Source organism: Oreochromis aureus, linkage group 22 (genome assembly GCF_013358895.1).
Source record: "Oreochromis aureus strain Israel breed Guangdong linkage group 22, ZZ_aureus, whole genome shotgun sequence".
Lineage (NCBI taxonomy): Eukaryota > Metazoa > Chordata > Actinopteri > Cichliformes > Cichlidae > Oreochromis > Oreochromis aureus.
This window is the reverse complement of record NC_052962.1, coordinates 34,530,268-34,546,983: the sequence shown is the minus strand read 5'-3', so window position 1 is coordinate 34,546,983 and position 16,716 is coordinate 34,530,268. Positions and strand designations below refer to the sequence as shown.

Sequence of the window (16,716 nt, the reverse complement as noted above, 5' to 3'; positions counted from 1 at the left end):
CACACACACCTACACACACAGACACACACACACACACACGCACGCGTCATCTCTCTTTCACCTCCTCCTTCAAACATGAGCACATGTTACCCCATCTACCCCCCCCTCAGACGCAATACTGAGCTACTTTGACCTATACTCCCCTCCTCCCTCCCCTCACTCTTTCACTTTCCCCTCCCTCAATCACTCCCTCTCCCGGCCTCAGCTCGCCCTCCGTCACTCCGAGCAGAACCACACACACAAAAACCAGGTCAGCAACTTGTTAATGTCATTGTTGTGATATTCGTGAGATGGCGGCGAGCGCAGTGAAGCAGGCGTGCAGCACGTGTTAAAGAGTGAAAAAGTGAAACTAATGTGTCTAATTTCAGCATGATAATTTCTGGCTGCTGAACTGTGTGAAGGGGGCTGGGCTGGTGGGGGAATAAAGCTGAACTGGCTTCTTCTTCAAACGTTGCCTTTACAGAGTGTTTATGGTGTTTGCTGTGTGTGTGCGTGTGCGTGTCTGTGTGGGTTCCATGTTGGCTTATTTTTGGATTCACTAAGAAAGTGAGTGAACTTGTTAAAGGTTGACGCTGGACTTTCCTGCTCGTGCTTCAATGCTGCTTTTCCAGCGTGTTATATTGGATGCATTATAAGGTGAGACCTGATCGGTTTTGATGAGTAAGGACAGCAGACTTTAATTATTATTTTTAAACAGGTGCCCAGACACTTTACACAACAAATATTTTAAACCAGCTACGAGCAGTTAACGATGTCAATGATGTTTTGCTGTTGTAGGTGTGTTTGCTGTTGCTTTAGATATGGAAGCTCATAGTGACCACTTTGCACCACTGTCTTTTTGACAAATTGCCTGCAGTGTATTGTTACGTCATTTTTACAGTGTTATGTAGGCATTATTATAGGAGTGTCAACACAAAGATAAATTATACCACAAAATGCAATAAATGTTTTTATAAAGAGTGCTGCTGTTGTTTGCCCTCTCAGGATCAGAGTTAACTTTAGTTTTACTTGATTAGGTAGAAAAGTTGCAGTTCAGCACATATGCACGAATAAATCAGGCACAAAAGTGCTTTTGAACAAAAATTGAATCTTGTTAGAAAATATCTTAACACCAGAGTAATGTTACCTATTAATGAAAGATAACCATTTACACTTTGGTGTATTCAAATGTCATTTGAGTCAAAATGTGCAGATAACATGGATGCTATATAAGAAGATATGTTGAATCTAACTGCTAACAGTGTTTGAACATGTTTGTCATTAGATAAACGTGTGTGCTAACCAGAGCTATTTCAAATTACTTTTTCTGACTTGTGGCTTTGTGTTACTAATCTGGGCCACACTATGTGGAGAGCCCCTAATGTTTACAACCTAATTTGACTATTAGCACAAATTGCTTTGCAGTTCATAAATTTGCACTGTCAAATCACTGTAAAATTGTTATAATATTTGTAAAATAATAAAAATATAGAATAAACTGATGATCTTCATTATCACATTCCCCTCAAAATGTCTACACATTTCACAATATTATTGGTATAGTTAACTCATCAGCTGAAAATCTGGCATTGTGGTGTTCACAATATGTCATATAATAAAACTAGATTAAGCTAATGAGTTGATTGAACAATACTGCATCAAAATGTATAAATGTGGGTGGCATTAATGATGTCATTAAGACACTCAAAAAGCATAACCTGCTGATCAGCTTTTGCTGTGGAGTTTGCATGCGTCTGTTTAATTAGTGGTACTAAATTGGTGAAAATATGCATGGTTGGCGCCCTGTCCAGGGTGCTCGATGTCAGTTGGGATAGGCTCAAATCCTTCTGTGCCCTGCGATAAGAGGTTTTAAAAAAACTCTACTTACTGTGCAAGAAGCTTTCACAATCAACAGAGATAAATCAATATAATGAAGTGCATTATTATACGTAAGGGTTTAAAGTTTGAAGATGTGCATTAAGTGGAGGATTTTGTCTGTTAATGTGATCATATGTTTATATTCAACTGTGTTGTTGTGGCTTATTATCTCTGTTTCACAAAGCTGACTGAAAACTTCTCTAAGCCTGCACTCTGTGACTTGTTATCTTGTTCACAAGGTAGATGCTGATATGAAAGTAAAATTGCGTCTTCTCCCCAGGGAACATGTTTCATTTTTGCTAACAAGACACAGGGTTGCATGTTGTGTCTGTTGTCACCACATCCCGGTGGAACTCAGCGGGGCAGCCGCTTCATTCCCCCTCCAGAAACAAAGGGTTTAAGACTCAGTTCACCAGCGATGTGTCTGTGTGACTTCGTATCACAGAGTTTCTCAGAATAGGTAATTGGTCGTGTCTTGAACATGATGAGTGTCGCTGAGGTACCACAAAGTATCTCAGAATAGATAGCAGGTTAAGATTTCACTATGCTGACTATTTCTCTATGTGCTTGCTGTCAACATGTCAAAATAGATAATTGATTATGACACCGCCATGCTAAGTGCTTTCATATTGGCTTAGTGTCCTTATGAAAAATGGAGAACAGGGCACAGATAATTATTTCTGATTTCTACTATTTGTGAGTTCTCTCCTGTATTGTGTTCTTCCTGTTTTTTAAGTGCACTGATGAAAGCACTGAATCCTGGTTATTTAATGCAGTCATTTTTTGGCTCAAATTACAGTGGACTTTTGTTACAGAACAGCTGCTTCATGTGGGCTCAGATCACACAGGAATAGAAGAAGCAGTGTTTTTGTTAACATTTTTATGGCCCAATTAGAGTCTTGTGAACTGTTCTTTTACTTTGAAGATTTAACAAATGACATTCTTGAAAGTTTCTATTTTTGGATAGTTTGACCTTATTTACACCTGGGTGAACTGATAATATACAGATAACGAGACTTCATAATGGACTTTTATATTGTTCACTGACATAAATAACCATCTTACTTGATTCATTAAAGTAAAAACATGAGTCTTGCAAGAAAACCTGACGTGATTGAATTTTTAAAATGTTTTTTATGGTCTCAGTGAGTAAACTATGAAATAGGATTAGGGCCACCAGGGAAAAAAAAGAAAAAAAGTAGGCACACCTTTTTTGTCAGAATTCAGAAAAAAGGTCAGAATTCTGAGAAAAAAGTGAGAATTCTGAGAAAAAATTCAAGAATTCTGAGATTAATCTCAGAATTCTGATTTAATGCTTTTTTATGTCCAAAAAGATAAGAAAAAGTTAATATTGACTTTGTATATGTATATTTGAGAATTCAGATTTTCTGTTACTGAAATACTATTTTATATAACAAAGCCTTTTACAAAATCACTAGCTGACACTTTTGAATATTTCTGTGACTCTTGCATGTTATGCACATTCTGTATGTGAAGCCTCTTTTATGATGATAAAAACATATTTAATGGTTCTTAGTTTTTGATTCTTTGTTCCCTCTTTTCATTCTAGGAAATGTCCTTTCTTACTCTCCTGACCTACCTCTACTGATGTTCAGAAGATACTCTTCTCAGTACATCTTCTGTAATCTGTAATCGTTTATTTTTTCCATGATGATTCACTTAGCGGTTTTGTATCTGTCATCCAAGCCACCATTATTCCTCAGCATTTTTTTCAAGAGAAGGATAATTGGCACTTGTTCCTGCTAAAGACGTTGTATGTCTAGTTTCTGGTCCCATTCTGGACATTTTAATTGTTTTTCTTTCAATTTCTAACTAGCCATTTCCTCTGTTTTTGCTCTACTCTTAATCTTGAATTGAAGAAAAGCCCAAATCGAGTTAGACCACAGACTGGACCCTGCTCAGCTTCCTTGGTAGTTTTATATTTTCTCAAAATGTGGTCAACGTTTTTTGTGACTGACGAGGAGGGCCGCACTGTAGGCCCAGGGACCCCCGGAGTGGCTGGTGGGCCTGTACCAGGAGGACCAGCCCAGGGTGCAGGGGGTCTGGCCAGCCTGATGAGTGGACGCAGTACATTTGGTGGGAACAAGCGCCGCAGGACAACTTCAACAGGACATGCCATGAGTGAGGCCCAGGAGGGAAAGGTAACTGGTTTTATATCGTGTGGATGTATGTTTACCTTCTGGATGCATGATCGTAGTCTGGAGGTAATAGAACCAATCAATCATATAGCTGCCTTAAGTGAAGTCAAGGTACAGGGAACACACCACAGGGTCAGAAAATGGCTCTGAATATTAGAAAATACATATTTTGAAAAGATTAATTTCAGTTATCTGACAATAAGGTAATAAAAATTTAACTGAAATGCAATCTATAGGTGTAAAATAGGTATGTGACTATGAAAAGCTATGAATTTTCCTATTTCAAAATTGTATTATTTTACTATTAGAACAATTTTCTGGCCTTGCTGTCCGTCATTCATCTGACAACGTGAGGCAGTGAGAAAAAATGGGAATGGGACATATCTTTGTTTGGTCACTATGATTTATGAGTGAAGAAGTCAGCGTTATGTGCTTTACAGACTTAGTCTAAATAATCTATGTAATTTTATGTAACTGAGCTCAGCCAGACACCTCTGAAAGCACCATTTTGATTCTGTGTAGTGCTGTGTGTAGGAGTGATGGGTGGGAGGCCTATTTCTATGCTGCATTTATTGTTTGGATGGTATGGAGGATCAAAACTGACAAAATTTAAATCACAGAAATAAATCAACAAATTCATCAATACATCCTCAGTAAAATGCCCTAAAAACTACTGTTAAAAATACATTTAGAAATAAATAAATATGTGACAAACTGAAAGTGATGTCTTCATTTCATTACATTAACTTGCTTGTTTAACTTTCTATTAAATACTCTCTCTCTCATATATATGCAGTATATTTAGTTTTATCTAAACATATTTATTTAAGATGTTTACATCCCGTTTTGTCACAACATTGAATTTGACGGTATTCAAAAGTTATTTATAAGCAATAACCTGGAAATTTATCTTACTGGAGGCATTGGCAATTACACTATTCTTTGAATTAACATCTGGTCATTTGCATAATGACAAAGAAAAAAAATGGTGAAGCTGGTGAAGGCTCTGTCATAGTTTGGGCCTATATTTTAGCCAGTGGGGCTAGGGATATTCCTGAAGACTACTAAAAGAAAGGTTGCCTAAGAGAGTACAAGCTGTCTGGTTTTGCCTTATATACTGCATTGCTTCAATAATCATTGCAACTAGTCCCAATTTTCCAAGCAAAATATAAAGAAATGGTACTTCAAGACTTTTGCACAATGCTGTGAATAAAATATTATATAAATGGGGCACATTAGTTAGTCTGCAATTTATCTTTTGTTTTGTATTAGATTTTGGCAGGTGTGGGTCCCTACCAAATAGGAATAGACTGTATAATCTGGGAATGAACGCTAACATTGAGAGACTAAAGGGCAGCGTGTAAGGGACACTGTAACTGACTACACCTCACGACTTGAGCACACGCCAGTGACAGTACATTTATGAAAAAAAATCCTTATGTTAACTTAAATTGTTCTTGTTCTTGTTTTGTCACCAGATCAAATTAGCATTCTTTGTCGCCATTGTTGGTGTAGTCCTGACAGTCCTTGGGGTCGGGACTGAGTTCTGGGTGGAGCTGGCACCACCGAAGAGTTTCTATAACAATCAGGTGAAAGTCAGACTTTTTTCTGTTCATGAGCTATGTTGCTGTTTTCACTGATAAACAGATGTGTCAGAGTGTCTTAGACATTATCTGTCCAGGGTAGAAGTAGTACGGGGTAAAGTCCCAACTAAACAGTCATTTCTTTTTAGAAATGAAAGGCTGTTTGGTCCAAAGGGCAAAACCCTGTGATCGATGGCAAAAGATATTACCTCTTATTTTAAATCAACAGATCTGTGGTCTTTGTTTTGCAGACTTGTCTGACAGCCCACTATGGCCTGTGGAAGGGCTGCACCAAGACCCTGTGGGTGTCTGACATTGACCCAGAGAGAGAGAGCTGCGGACCTGCTGAACTGGCCGGAGGTGACTTGTGAAATTACTGACTGGTTGGGTGGATGTGTGTCTAACTTTTGGATGATGGATGACTAGTCTGTCTGAGGAAAAGAGGTTTGAACAGATGATTGATGGAGCAATGAGCTGACTGGACGTTTGTCAAACTGTCAAGCTTGTTGGACAGTTCAGTTTGAGGGAGAGAGTTAGCATGAAAGAGTGGTCTACCTGACTTTCTGGCTAGACAAATGATGCTTGGCTCACTGTTTGATGGCTGGCAGGCTGAATAGTCTGGCTGAGTAACTGACTGAGTCATTGTTACAGAGTGAAATGGTCCACATTTTGTTTTTGGGTCAAGTGAAGGGATACAACAGAACAAGGACAACAATATCCGGCTTCTGGTTTGAGTGCCTAAACACTTGAATTTTAACTTGTGTTCATACTGCATGGGTTTTAATAGATCTGTTTTAATTATTTCAAATGCACTGAATGTGTACTGCCATGATGAGAGGGCGGTGCAGCGTTCAGCAGTGGTTGGTTGGGGCCTGTTTGCGTGGAGTCTGCATGTTCTTGCTGTACTTGTGGGGGTTTCTTCCTATGGTCCAAAGGCATGCACATTACATAAACAAGTCATTCTAAACTGATCATATGTTTTGATGCAAGAGTATGTGGTGGTAAATGTAATCCTTGTGATAGATTGACTTGTCTAGGGTATACCGAAGCAGCAAAACAACTGCCACATTGAACTGCCAAAAAGGTCTGATCTCAGAATCCCATTTTAAAATGCCAGACTTTACAGCAATAAAAGTCATGTTTACATCCTGGTATGAAAACAGCTTTGGCTCATATATACTTAGTTTGACCCTCCCTTCATACTTGTGCTCTTGGTCCATTAACTAATAATTAGACCACTCAAGAATTTTGTGCTTTGGTTTTGGTGAGTAAAATTCTAGTCTATCACCAATTAGCAGGTGTCTGTGTGTTGCACCTATAGAATTTCTGGATGCAGCCTGCTAATCAAGCTTGCTATCATTAGCTCATAATGAAAACCTCTAATACAAATATGGTCTCTTCTTGCTCAAACAGCCCACAGCTGAGGCTTCAAAATGTCCAAAACAGCGCCTCAACACCAATAGACTAAAATACTACCCAATGCTCCAACTCTATGCTGTCATATACTCTACCAGTTTTCAAGCCTAATCAGCTTCTACTGATCTCACAACTTACAGTTTCAGGTGCTGGGGCAGCAGAACAAAATGAGACTGTGGGTTGGAAAACTTTGGAAACATTGTTAAAGCTATTTTGTCAAGGTGTGTTGTGTGGCAGATAGGATGAAGGAATGCAGCACTCACAAGACACAAGGGTGAACTAAAAGAGGCAGCTTTATTGCGCTGTAGCAAAAACATACTAGGAACCAAAAATTCAAAAACAGAAAACTAGAAAGTAATGACAAGGAACTAAGACACTGGGAACAGAGGTAGAACCCAACCAGGAACAGGGAGGGGAAAAAGCACACAGCATGGTAAAGGTACAAAGCAACACTGACAGAGAGAAACACAGGGCTTAAATACAGTGAGGGAAAACGAGGGAATGAGACACAGGACGAGAGCACAGCTGGGAGTAATCAAACGTAACAAGACAAGGGGAAGCAAAACCAGAAACACTGCACGCAGGACAGGGACTATCAAAATAAAACAGGAAACATGAGACAATTCACACAGACACTTGAAACATGACAGACCTGGGAACAGAGGAAACATGAGGCACAGAGGCAAAACTGACTAGATGTGGAACACAGTGAAAACACAGAAACAGAACAGAAAACCTAAAAACCAGAACTATAATTAACATACAACCAGAAAGCCATAATACAAAAAGTATAACTTAACTCAAAAATTAGAAACACTGAATGACCAGACCCAGGACCAGGACATATTTGCAGTATTGCTCCTATTTTCCATGACTCACCTGTATGAACTCCTCTTTTTGCTAAATGATTCGTATAAAAAAACAAAATTGAGATTTTGGACTGAGCAGTCCACAGAGACATCTCTGCATCTTATCAGAGAAGAGATCTCTTTGATTATCATCAAAATGAGTGAGAAAGCTTTACAGGCTACCTGCTTGCTGGGTAATGGGGGTGCAGTAAGATTGTTTGAACATGTGGAAGGAATGAATATGAAGCTGAAACAAGTAAAATTCTAGGCCTGCATCCTCACCATCAGGAAAAAGAATCACTGTCAAAGAACAAAACAAACCTCCTTTTATGTTATAGACTCCTTTAAATTGCTAAACTACAGGGTTAAAAACTACTGGAACATAGTAAGTGCAGTACATGCACGAGTCAGCGTTACAAAGTCAAACACCCTGCAGAACATCATGGGCAGGAGAACAATATATGCAATATGTGTCATTTGCAAACGAGCCGATACTTTGTAGCAAACAACAAAAGCGACCAACTTTTTAACCGCTCCTGCTCAGCTCTGCTGAGAATCTTCTTTATTTTGCTGGGCACACCAAGCAGACCAATCACATGCAAATACAGGCTAGGATCATAACATTATGTAAAAGAAGCAAGAAGGCAGAGGTTCAGGAGACAAAGAGTGTAGCGGTACAGGCTAGAGACAGAGAGACAAGGAGATGGATTTGAATTCAAGGCTGAAGAAATGAGCAAAATGCAAAAGTAACATAATTCGTAACTGCTAAATTAGGCTTCAATACAATGTTCTGAATGAAGAGTCATTTAGTCAGGTTTTTCTAAGGGAGCCGAGTCAAAAGAGCCAAATCTTTGAAAAGAGCTGGACCACCCATCACTAATATAATATACTCATTTTGATCATTTTTTTCTTTTTATATGGTTACATGGATGGTTAGATTTACCAAGGTTTAATTCTGCTTAAACAAAGATATTATGTAGCCATACTGAGATGTCACATAGCACTAACAGTGATGCATACATGCATTCTGAAAAAGCTCAGTGATTCCATTTATGAGTGTATGGAGTATAATTTGAGATAAAATCTCCTCTTAATATAATATGGATGTATATAAAGTTTAGCTTTTAGTCTATACTACAATTTTCAATAAAAACCCATCCATCTGTCTGTCCACAGTTCAGGAGACCCGGTGGCGCCAGTGTCCGGCAGCCTCGCCTCTGTCAGTGCGCCCCAGGGTGGCTGTGGCTACAACGTAGCTTGCCATCACCAGTGTGTGAATGTGTGCGTGAATGGGTGAATGACTGGTTATGTAAAGCGCTTTGGGGTCCTTAGGGACTAGTAAGGCGCTATATAAATACAGGCCATTTACCATTTACCAATATTGTCTTCACCCATTCTGTGTTCAAGGTCACATTTGTTGAATTTACAGGCAATAACCTGAGAACTGATGGATCATGAGTCAGATGAACTGCCACATCACTGACCATTCTGACTTTCCTGCTTTATTAAGTTCCTTTATCCAGTTTAAATGTGAGATGTTATTTTAGGGGTTTTCTTCTTAGCCAGACACTGATGATGGAAATGCTGGCCCACAAATTCCTTTGGGGATTAAAGTGTACACATGTTCTGTGGTCAATGAAAGGAAAGTCCAATTATTGCCTGACTGGCCAGCTACAGCGAGCCTTTATTTGTTGATGGGATTTGAATTCTGTCAATTGGGATTTTAGAGTGCTGCAGTGTTCGCTGAAACTCTTATAGCTGCAGCAGCAGAAAAAAAAGAGACCAAGCCAGAACACTGAGGATGCGGCTTTGATCACACTAATTAAGAGTGATGTGTGCGTGTGTTGTGCATGCTCGTGTTTGCCAATGCACAAGGGAACAGATAGAGGTGTCAGAATCTATTTGACGGCCAATTTCTAATTATTGTAACACATCATCAAGAAGGCAGAATACAAATTGTGCAGGAAGCATTGGGTTGTCACCTTGAGCTTGTCATTGACGTTCACGGCTGATTATGTTTGATGGAGAATAATTGAAACCAAAGCATCCAGGGGTGGGACGAGGAAGAGGACGTGGGGATGTGGCTTCTTGAATTTCAAAAAGATGATCAAGATAATTTGCAACTACAGGAGATTACCTGTCAGTGTTCATGTCACTCATAGAGATTTGTCTTTCGCTCTCCTTTCGTCTCCTGCAGAATCAAACTGCACGTACTTCAAGTTTTTTACTACAGGGGAAAATGCTGTGATGTTTCAGAAGACGACACAGAAAAGTGAGTCACTTAGGCTCTTTCAGCTGCCCACTCCTCTCTTTTCTTTTTTCTCCACATGTACCTCTCACTGACCCCACCCCCTCCTCCTTTCACCTGTGCCCTCTCTGCCCTTTCATCTTTATCCTCTCTTATCCTGCCATCACCTCTCCCATGATCTATCCCTGTATTTCTTGGTCCCATCGTTTTCTCTGTGTCTCCCTTCACCTCCTTGCCACGCTCTTTCAGGTTGGCCATTGTCTGCTCCCTGAGTGTTTGAAATGCATTCCGCCTACGCTGTGTTCAAGTGCCTCCGAGCTGCTGTCTAACCTCCCATTTCACTGGCGGTTTCATAATGTATTAAGATCACACAGCGCCATACACTGAATGAAGAAAGACGGACATACATTAAAATCTCATTGTTCACTGGTGCCACATCATTGTCACGCTATAAGCCTCAATCTAGTGATTTAATGTCGCCACGAGTATGAAAAATTATTCATTTGGAGTGTAATTCAAAATCCATACACCTATACAAACCTTTTACATCTGAAGATGATTGTGTTATTGGAATAAAAGCACTTTCCAAGAAATCCAACATGCCATTTACATCTGTAGCATCGGTGGTTTTGGAGGGACTGCCATCTGTAGTCCCTTGGGCTGAAAATGATCTGTAGCTCTGCAGCTAGCAGAGAAAGAGCTGTCTTGTTTTTTGGCAGGATATATATTTTCAGAATCCAAGAAATAAGATGACCCTAAAATTTCTGTCTTCTCCCAACTTTATCGCACTACTTTATATTCTATCTCTTATAGCAGTGGTCCCCAACCACTGGACCACAGACCGGTACCGGTCCGTTAGTCGTGAGTTGAGGCTTGGGTGTGAAATTTATAGTTTTCAGGGTTTTTATTGATTTTTATTGTTATTTTTTTTATCGTTAACTCGCTTTCCCTGGGTCTTTTTCCGTGTGTTATGAATAGATGTTCTTTTTTTTTGCTACCAGTACTGGTTTAATTTTGTTGTATTTATCTGCAACACCTTAAAGGCCAGTCCATGAAAATATTGTTGGACATAAACTGGCCTATGGCACAAAAAGGTTGGGGATTGCTGTCTTATAGTTACTGTAATTACTTGTGTTAACACATATTCAACTCAAATGTGTCTTCAGTGTAATCTATGCAAAACAATTTCTGCAAATAAGTAGAATCAAATATCACCTATAAACAGTCATTTTTTTTATTACTGGAAGCTTTCTTATTTCCATTTGTATTCATGTGTTCATGTAAATGAGTCCATGTGGAGTGCAACTGAGGAAATAAATTTGCCAAAATCTAAACTGTCCAATGACATTTTAGCATTCATAAACAATGACTGACACATGGAAGAGGAAGTCTTGGCCTGGATATCAGCTGGTTTTACGGGAAATGTCAAAATACTAACTTTTATCTCCAGAGTCTAAGTGAGTGTATGCTAGCCAAGGGTTTTCCGATTTTGTGTTCAACCTAACTTGTGTCACATGATTTGACACGATTTGTGTCACTGTTCATGTGGACGTAGTGTTTTCAGTGGGAGAAATGTTTCATAACTCATCCAACTGACTTCTTCAGTCTCAGCTGACTGCAGGTTTCCCCAACCTTAAAAACAGTACATTTGCACATTGACTGAAACCAGCCCACTGAATGAATGATGGGCTGTGAGGTCACTTGGATGAGTGACGAAATGTTTCTCTCACTGAAAACGTTACGTCCAGATGAACAGCATCAACCTTTTAGCGTTTACTTACCTGGATGATTGAGCATCCCCCAAAACATTAATTCACTGTAGTTTCAATACTTTCAGATTTAGTTTGGGTATACAGTCACAGTGTTAGTTGAGCATTTATCACAACAGAGTGATTCACGAACTGGAATGTTAAGCAGCTTTTATTTGAGCAAGCTCCTGAAACCTCATGCCTTAACATGGAAGCTGTGATTTGCAACATGGGATCATTCCCATTGCTAATTTTGACCTGTTTCATTAGTCAAACCAAACTGCGTACAAAACTGAAATCATTTGCAATTTGTTACTGTCATTCCTCAACTGTGACACCCCCATCATTAGTGAACTGGCTAATTGCGTATATTTTTTCCATGAAATAGGCTCCTGGTTTCTACTAACACAAATTTAAAATGCTTTATGTATCATTTGTTCATGGATTACGCAACCTTGCTACTAGCTGTTACACACGAAAGCCCTGTCCGCATTTAAAGCGATTTACTCGTCATGCATCGCTTTGTAGCTGACAGTTGATTGCTACAGAGCAAGGCGCCAGTTGTGTCTGTAACCCTCTAATGTTTTTACCACTTCATCATATTTCAGTCAGTGCTATCCTCTCTGGTAGTCTCCTTCTGTGCTGACACCCCCTAACACTATGCTACAGCCCACCAACCATTACAGTGAGACAAAAACAATGGCAGCATTTAAAAAGCAGCAGCTGGTTACAAACTTGTCCGCTCTGTCTTTTAGATGCAATACATTTTTCCCTGTTGAACACAGAAATAAATGAACCACCTTTTGATTGAGTTCTGTCCAAAATCCACTTAAATTAACACTGTCACTATTCCCTATGTAGATCTGAATGTGGCAGCAGCAATGCTGGCCCTATTCAGCCTGTTTCTGATGGTGATGGGTGCCATCTGCATCACTATGGCTCTCAGTAAGGAGATCCTGTTTTTCCTTAAACCAGCATCTGTATGCTTCATTCTGTCAGGTCAGTAAAGGTGGCAGCAAAGTTACCCTCACAAAGGTTAACTTTATCCAAAACTATACCTCTCACAGCTCTTTCTGGTTCCTCCATCACAGGTGTTCTGGTGCTCCTGTCCCTCTTGGTTTTCCACCAGTCTGTTTTGGCTTTTCTTGCCAGCAATCACACAGTTCCTCTCCACCATGAGCTCTCCTGGTCAGTATCGTGTATTGGCTGTGCGGGGGCTGTCCTCATTGTGGGCGGGATCCTCTTCCTGCTGTTGGCGTTGCCCTACAGCCCCTGGCAGAAGTGCCTCCCTCACAAGGACAGCAGTAGCTAGTGGACTGGAGGTGATGGTGCATTTTTTCTGCCCCTCTTGTAAGGGGGAGGGTGCAGAGAAGTGAGGAGGTTTCCCAGAGATGTCTTACCAAAGAGATTGCTTTTTCTGTCGACTTAGAGCAATTTTGTTAAAAGAGTCGCTGGTTTTACTAGTGCTTTAGTTACTGCATTTACCAAAATATCCCATTATCGTATCCTAATTTAGTAAAAAATAGCTTTAATTTCTTTCTGTTGCACAACAAGCCATTCATTTACAAAGAATGTGGTGATCTTATTGCTCAAATGTGTGTGGGAAACACTTCTGTATTGTCTTACTAATGATCATGCAGGCTTTAGAGGCTATTGTTGTTAATAATTCAAAAATGATAAAAAAAAATAAAAGATGAAATTTTGCTCCTTCCAACTTTTTTTTTTAATATTCATGATTTTCATCCCTATACTTAAAATCTGCCACCTTCAATTTTTATGATGCACGACACATATTAAAATGCTTTCCAGTTAATTTCTCTCTCCGTATTTATTATTCACACAGCTAATTCACCCATTAGCTAATAAGCTTTTAAAATGACTTTTGTTCTGTGTGTTTACTCTGAGAAAGGTTCTGCTCATAGATGCACAATTGCACAAGCCGAGAGCATTCAGCAGTTAAATGTTGTGTTAATGTCACTCTTGTTTTGCCCCAAATACATTTACTGTGGCTACGCTTTGATAGCTTTCTCATTTTGTTTTAAAAAGCTGCCTTTCTGCTCAGGTAACGATACGACCACACCATCATCAGAACTGTGTGCTGACTGCCAATTTGAGAAAGTCATAAAGTTTATTTTTAGTGATGTGTGAAAAAAACCCTGATTGCCTTTCCTCCTGCAGAGCTGCTTTATGATTGCTGTATGATTATTTTTGTTGATCATTTGTGTATATTGAGATTATTTAGAATTACCTGCATAACCATGAAAATTACAATTATTTGCATTTAATTCAAAACAAAAACACTTTTGTAAACTTAAAAAGAAAAGGCTGCTAAATTATGTATTTACTAATTCCAAACTTATCAGTAAAGTATAATTGGTACTGGGACAGGCTGTATCCCTCTGAATTGGATAAGCAGAAGAAAATGGATGGAACATGCTTTTAAAAATGGTTTTCAGTTTTATTTTTTAAATGCCAAAAAGGGATCATGTTGCGGGTTAGCCATGAAGCTTCTGCAGCTGATATGATGCAATATCGCTATTGCTACTTGGTTCACTGGAAAACATTACAATTTCTGCAGTAATCAGAAATGGAAATTATAGTAAGATCAAAGCTTGTTTGAGTATATTTTCAAGGTCATATATGAACCTACATAACTTTCCATATATATAGCTGATAAAATAAATGATCACCATTCACTATATTCAATGTATAAATATAACTTCAAGGAGACAGGTCCATCCTGTTGTACTATTGTACCAGTACAAATACATTACAATAATATATATATTTATATATATTTGGCTGTTATAAATGTAGCGTAACACTCCTGTCTTGTCATCTTCATCACATGCAGATACAACAACACTGTAAGAACAGTATTGGTTTGACATTTTAAATGTAAGTGCAGTGGGGACTACACAGCTGCACTGTGTTAAATCAGCTGCCAGGTTTTTACCTTCAAGGTTTTTCTCGGATGATTTGTGTTAAAACAAAGTGCTTCTCTGCCTGAACGGAGGGTGAACTGTCGCTGCAACTTTTTTGAACTGAATCGACTGAGTATGAACGAGTTCATTTTATTATTAAACATCACATGAATATTTAATGTCGTCCTCTATCAGGTTCCATTTCTCTCCTATTCTGCACTCTCAACACGCTCTTGGCTTACAGTCGCTGCCTCCACAATCGCTGCTTTTATGAACTGTCCCACTTTACACCTCATGACTGAACTGACTGTTAACTATTTCTTGTTTTTGATTTATGTATGTTTTGTTTTTGCTTTGCTTTACTTTTGTTTCATATGTTGTTTGTTTAATTTAAGACTAAAAGAAAATTAAATGAATGAGAGGTAAAACTTGAGGGGGTAGGGACAAATAAGTAAATACTTCTGCCTACTCCTTTTCAAACAAATAATGGAATGATATTTGGAAATGATTGTGAAGGCACATGTTTGAAATGTTTGAAATAAAAATGAACTGAACTGAACTAACTACATGCTCTATTTCATACTTTTTCTTTGGGTTCTGTTCATTGGAATCACGTCAAGTTAAAATGCTGTGTAATATTGCAGAAGTATCATTCTGTATTTTGAATAAAAAAAAAAAAAAAAAAACATGCTTTGAGATTAAAACCTGAATTCTGGTATATACACCAGGATGTTTGAATAGGTCAGACCAGTTCTTGTCCATCTCACTGCATCTAAATGATTAGGAATGCAAATGTTTGGTGGGTCACAATTTGTTTTTTTTTTACAAAATTGGCTCAGCACAACACAAGGTCAGCAGTTTCACTTACAGTGAGTTTTTTTAACCAGTATGTTTGGTTCACAGTAGGGGTGTCATGATTTATGGGTACTAATGATATTTGTGTATGTAAAAATGAAATATTTATGGTATTTTAACACATATGATTATATTCTGGGCGATCCATCCAGGTAGAGCTAAATAACAGGAGCACTACTGGATTCCCTCAAACCACCATTTGTCATGGAAGCCTGTCACTAAGCACTACAATGTAGCCTGAGCTTATTTACACATTTTATGGCTGGCTAAAATTTGGCCGGCAGCTCCTCTCGCACACCTGGAGATTCAGTTCTCACAGCAAACATCCTTAGCTGGACTGAGTTACTCACACAGGTGCAGTTTGGCTGTTATGATGTTGCTGAGGAGACGAGCAAACTGCTGAGGACTAAATTTCCAATTTATTTACAGATTAAATTACCACTCCTGTTCCTATCTCAGCTCTGAGTGTTTAAGCTAACACTAGCTGCTACATTAAATGATGCTACTCTGCCCTGCACCTCACACACACTTGCAGGTGTGTCTACACTTTGTGGATGTGATGATACACTTTTTGCTCTGTGTTAGCTTCATGGTGATTTGGTATAGGTATGATACCAGTGACATTTGCATAACATACACATATACTTTGACATTATTTTGCATCATCAACAGTAGGACATGCATTTTTGTGAATACTTTATATGTGCAGGCATTGCACAGTGGAGCAGAAACCACTATGTGTGATTCACAGGTCTCCGATCCAGAGACCAAACAGCAGCCTGCAGGCTACAAAGACTGAAGATGGCTCAACTGGTATTTTTCATCATTCATGGGGTTGTGAATTCGTGGCCAGGGGTTAAACTCCCCACTATTCTTACATATCACATTGTACCCCCTGCAACTATGTCCTCCTCTCCAAGGTAAAATTCAAGTTGAAGGGCCAATGTCTTGATACAGTCCTCAGCTGGCGTCCCAGCATGTGCTCTGGACAGTGCATGACATGCATTCAGAACAGGACTTCAAGCAAGCATTTTGCAAGTGACAGCAGCACTTAGAGCAGTGTATCGCTGCTACCTAA

The 16,716-nt window shown here is 39.0% G+C and overlaps 1 protein-coding gene across 3 annotated transcripts; it reads left to right on the top strand.

Annotated features, from left to right (window-relative positions):
* Nucleotides 1-206: 206 nt before the first annotated feature.
* LOC116311840 (voltage-dependent calcium channel gamma-6 subunit-like) lies at nucleotides 207-15,297 on the top strand. 3 transcript variants are annotated; one of them, XM_039605482.1, is made up of 8 exons: nucleotides 501-636; nucleotides 3,428-3,631; nucleotides 3,738-4,019; nucleotides 5,495-5,605; nucleotides 5,851-5,959; nucleotides 10,061-10,135; nucleotides 12,721-12,858; nucleotides 12,951-15,297. In XM_039605482.1, the coding sequence occupies exons 3-8, from the start codon at nucleotides 3,810-3,812 to the stop codon at nucleotides 13,169-13,171; spliced, it is 864 nt and encodes a 287-aa protein (XP_039461416.1). In that variant the 5' UTR covers nucleotides 501-636; nucleotides 3,428-3,631; nucleotides 3,738-3,809; the 3' UTR covers nucleotides 13,172-15,297. The 3 variants fall into 3 exon arrangements, with proteins under 3 accessions (XP_039461415.1, XP_039461416.1, XP_031584912.1); XM_039605481.1 differs by lacking the exon at nucleotides 501-636 and adding an exon at nucleotides 207-250 and having other exon boundaries at nucleotides 3,428-4,019; XM_031729052.2 differs by having other exon boundaries at nucleotides 3,428-4,019.
* The last annotated feature ends 1,419 nt before the right edge of the window (nucleotides 15,298-16,716 follow it).

Coding starts and splice junctions, on each gene's coding strand:
- LOC116311840 (XM_039605481.1), top strand. CDS start 3,810: ATGTGGTCAACGTTTTTTGTGACTGACGAGGAGGGCCGCACTGTAGGC. Junction 5,960..10,060: donor ACCTGCTGAACTGGCCGGAG/GTGACTTGTGAA, acceptor CGTCTCCTGCAG/AATCAAACTGCACGTACTTC. Junction 12,859..12,950: donor TGTATGCTTCATTCTGTCAG/GTCAGTAAAGGT, acceptor CCTCCATCACAG/GTGTTCTGGTGCTCCTGTCC.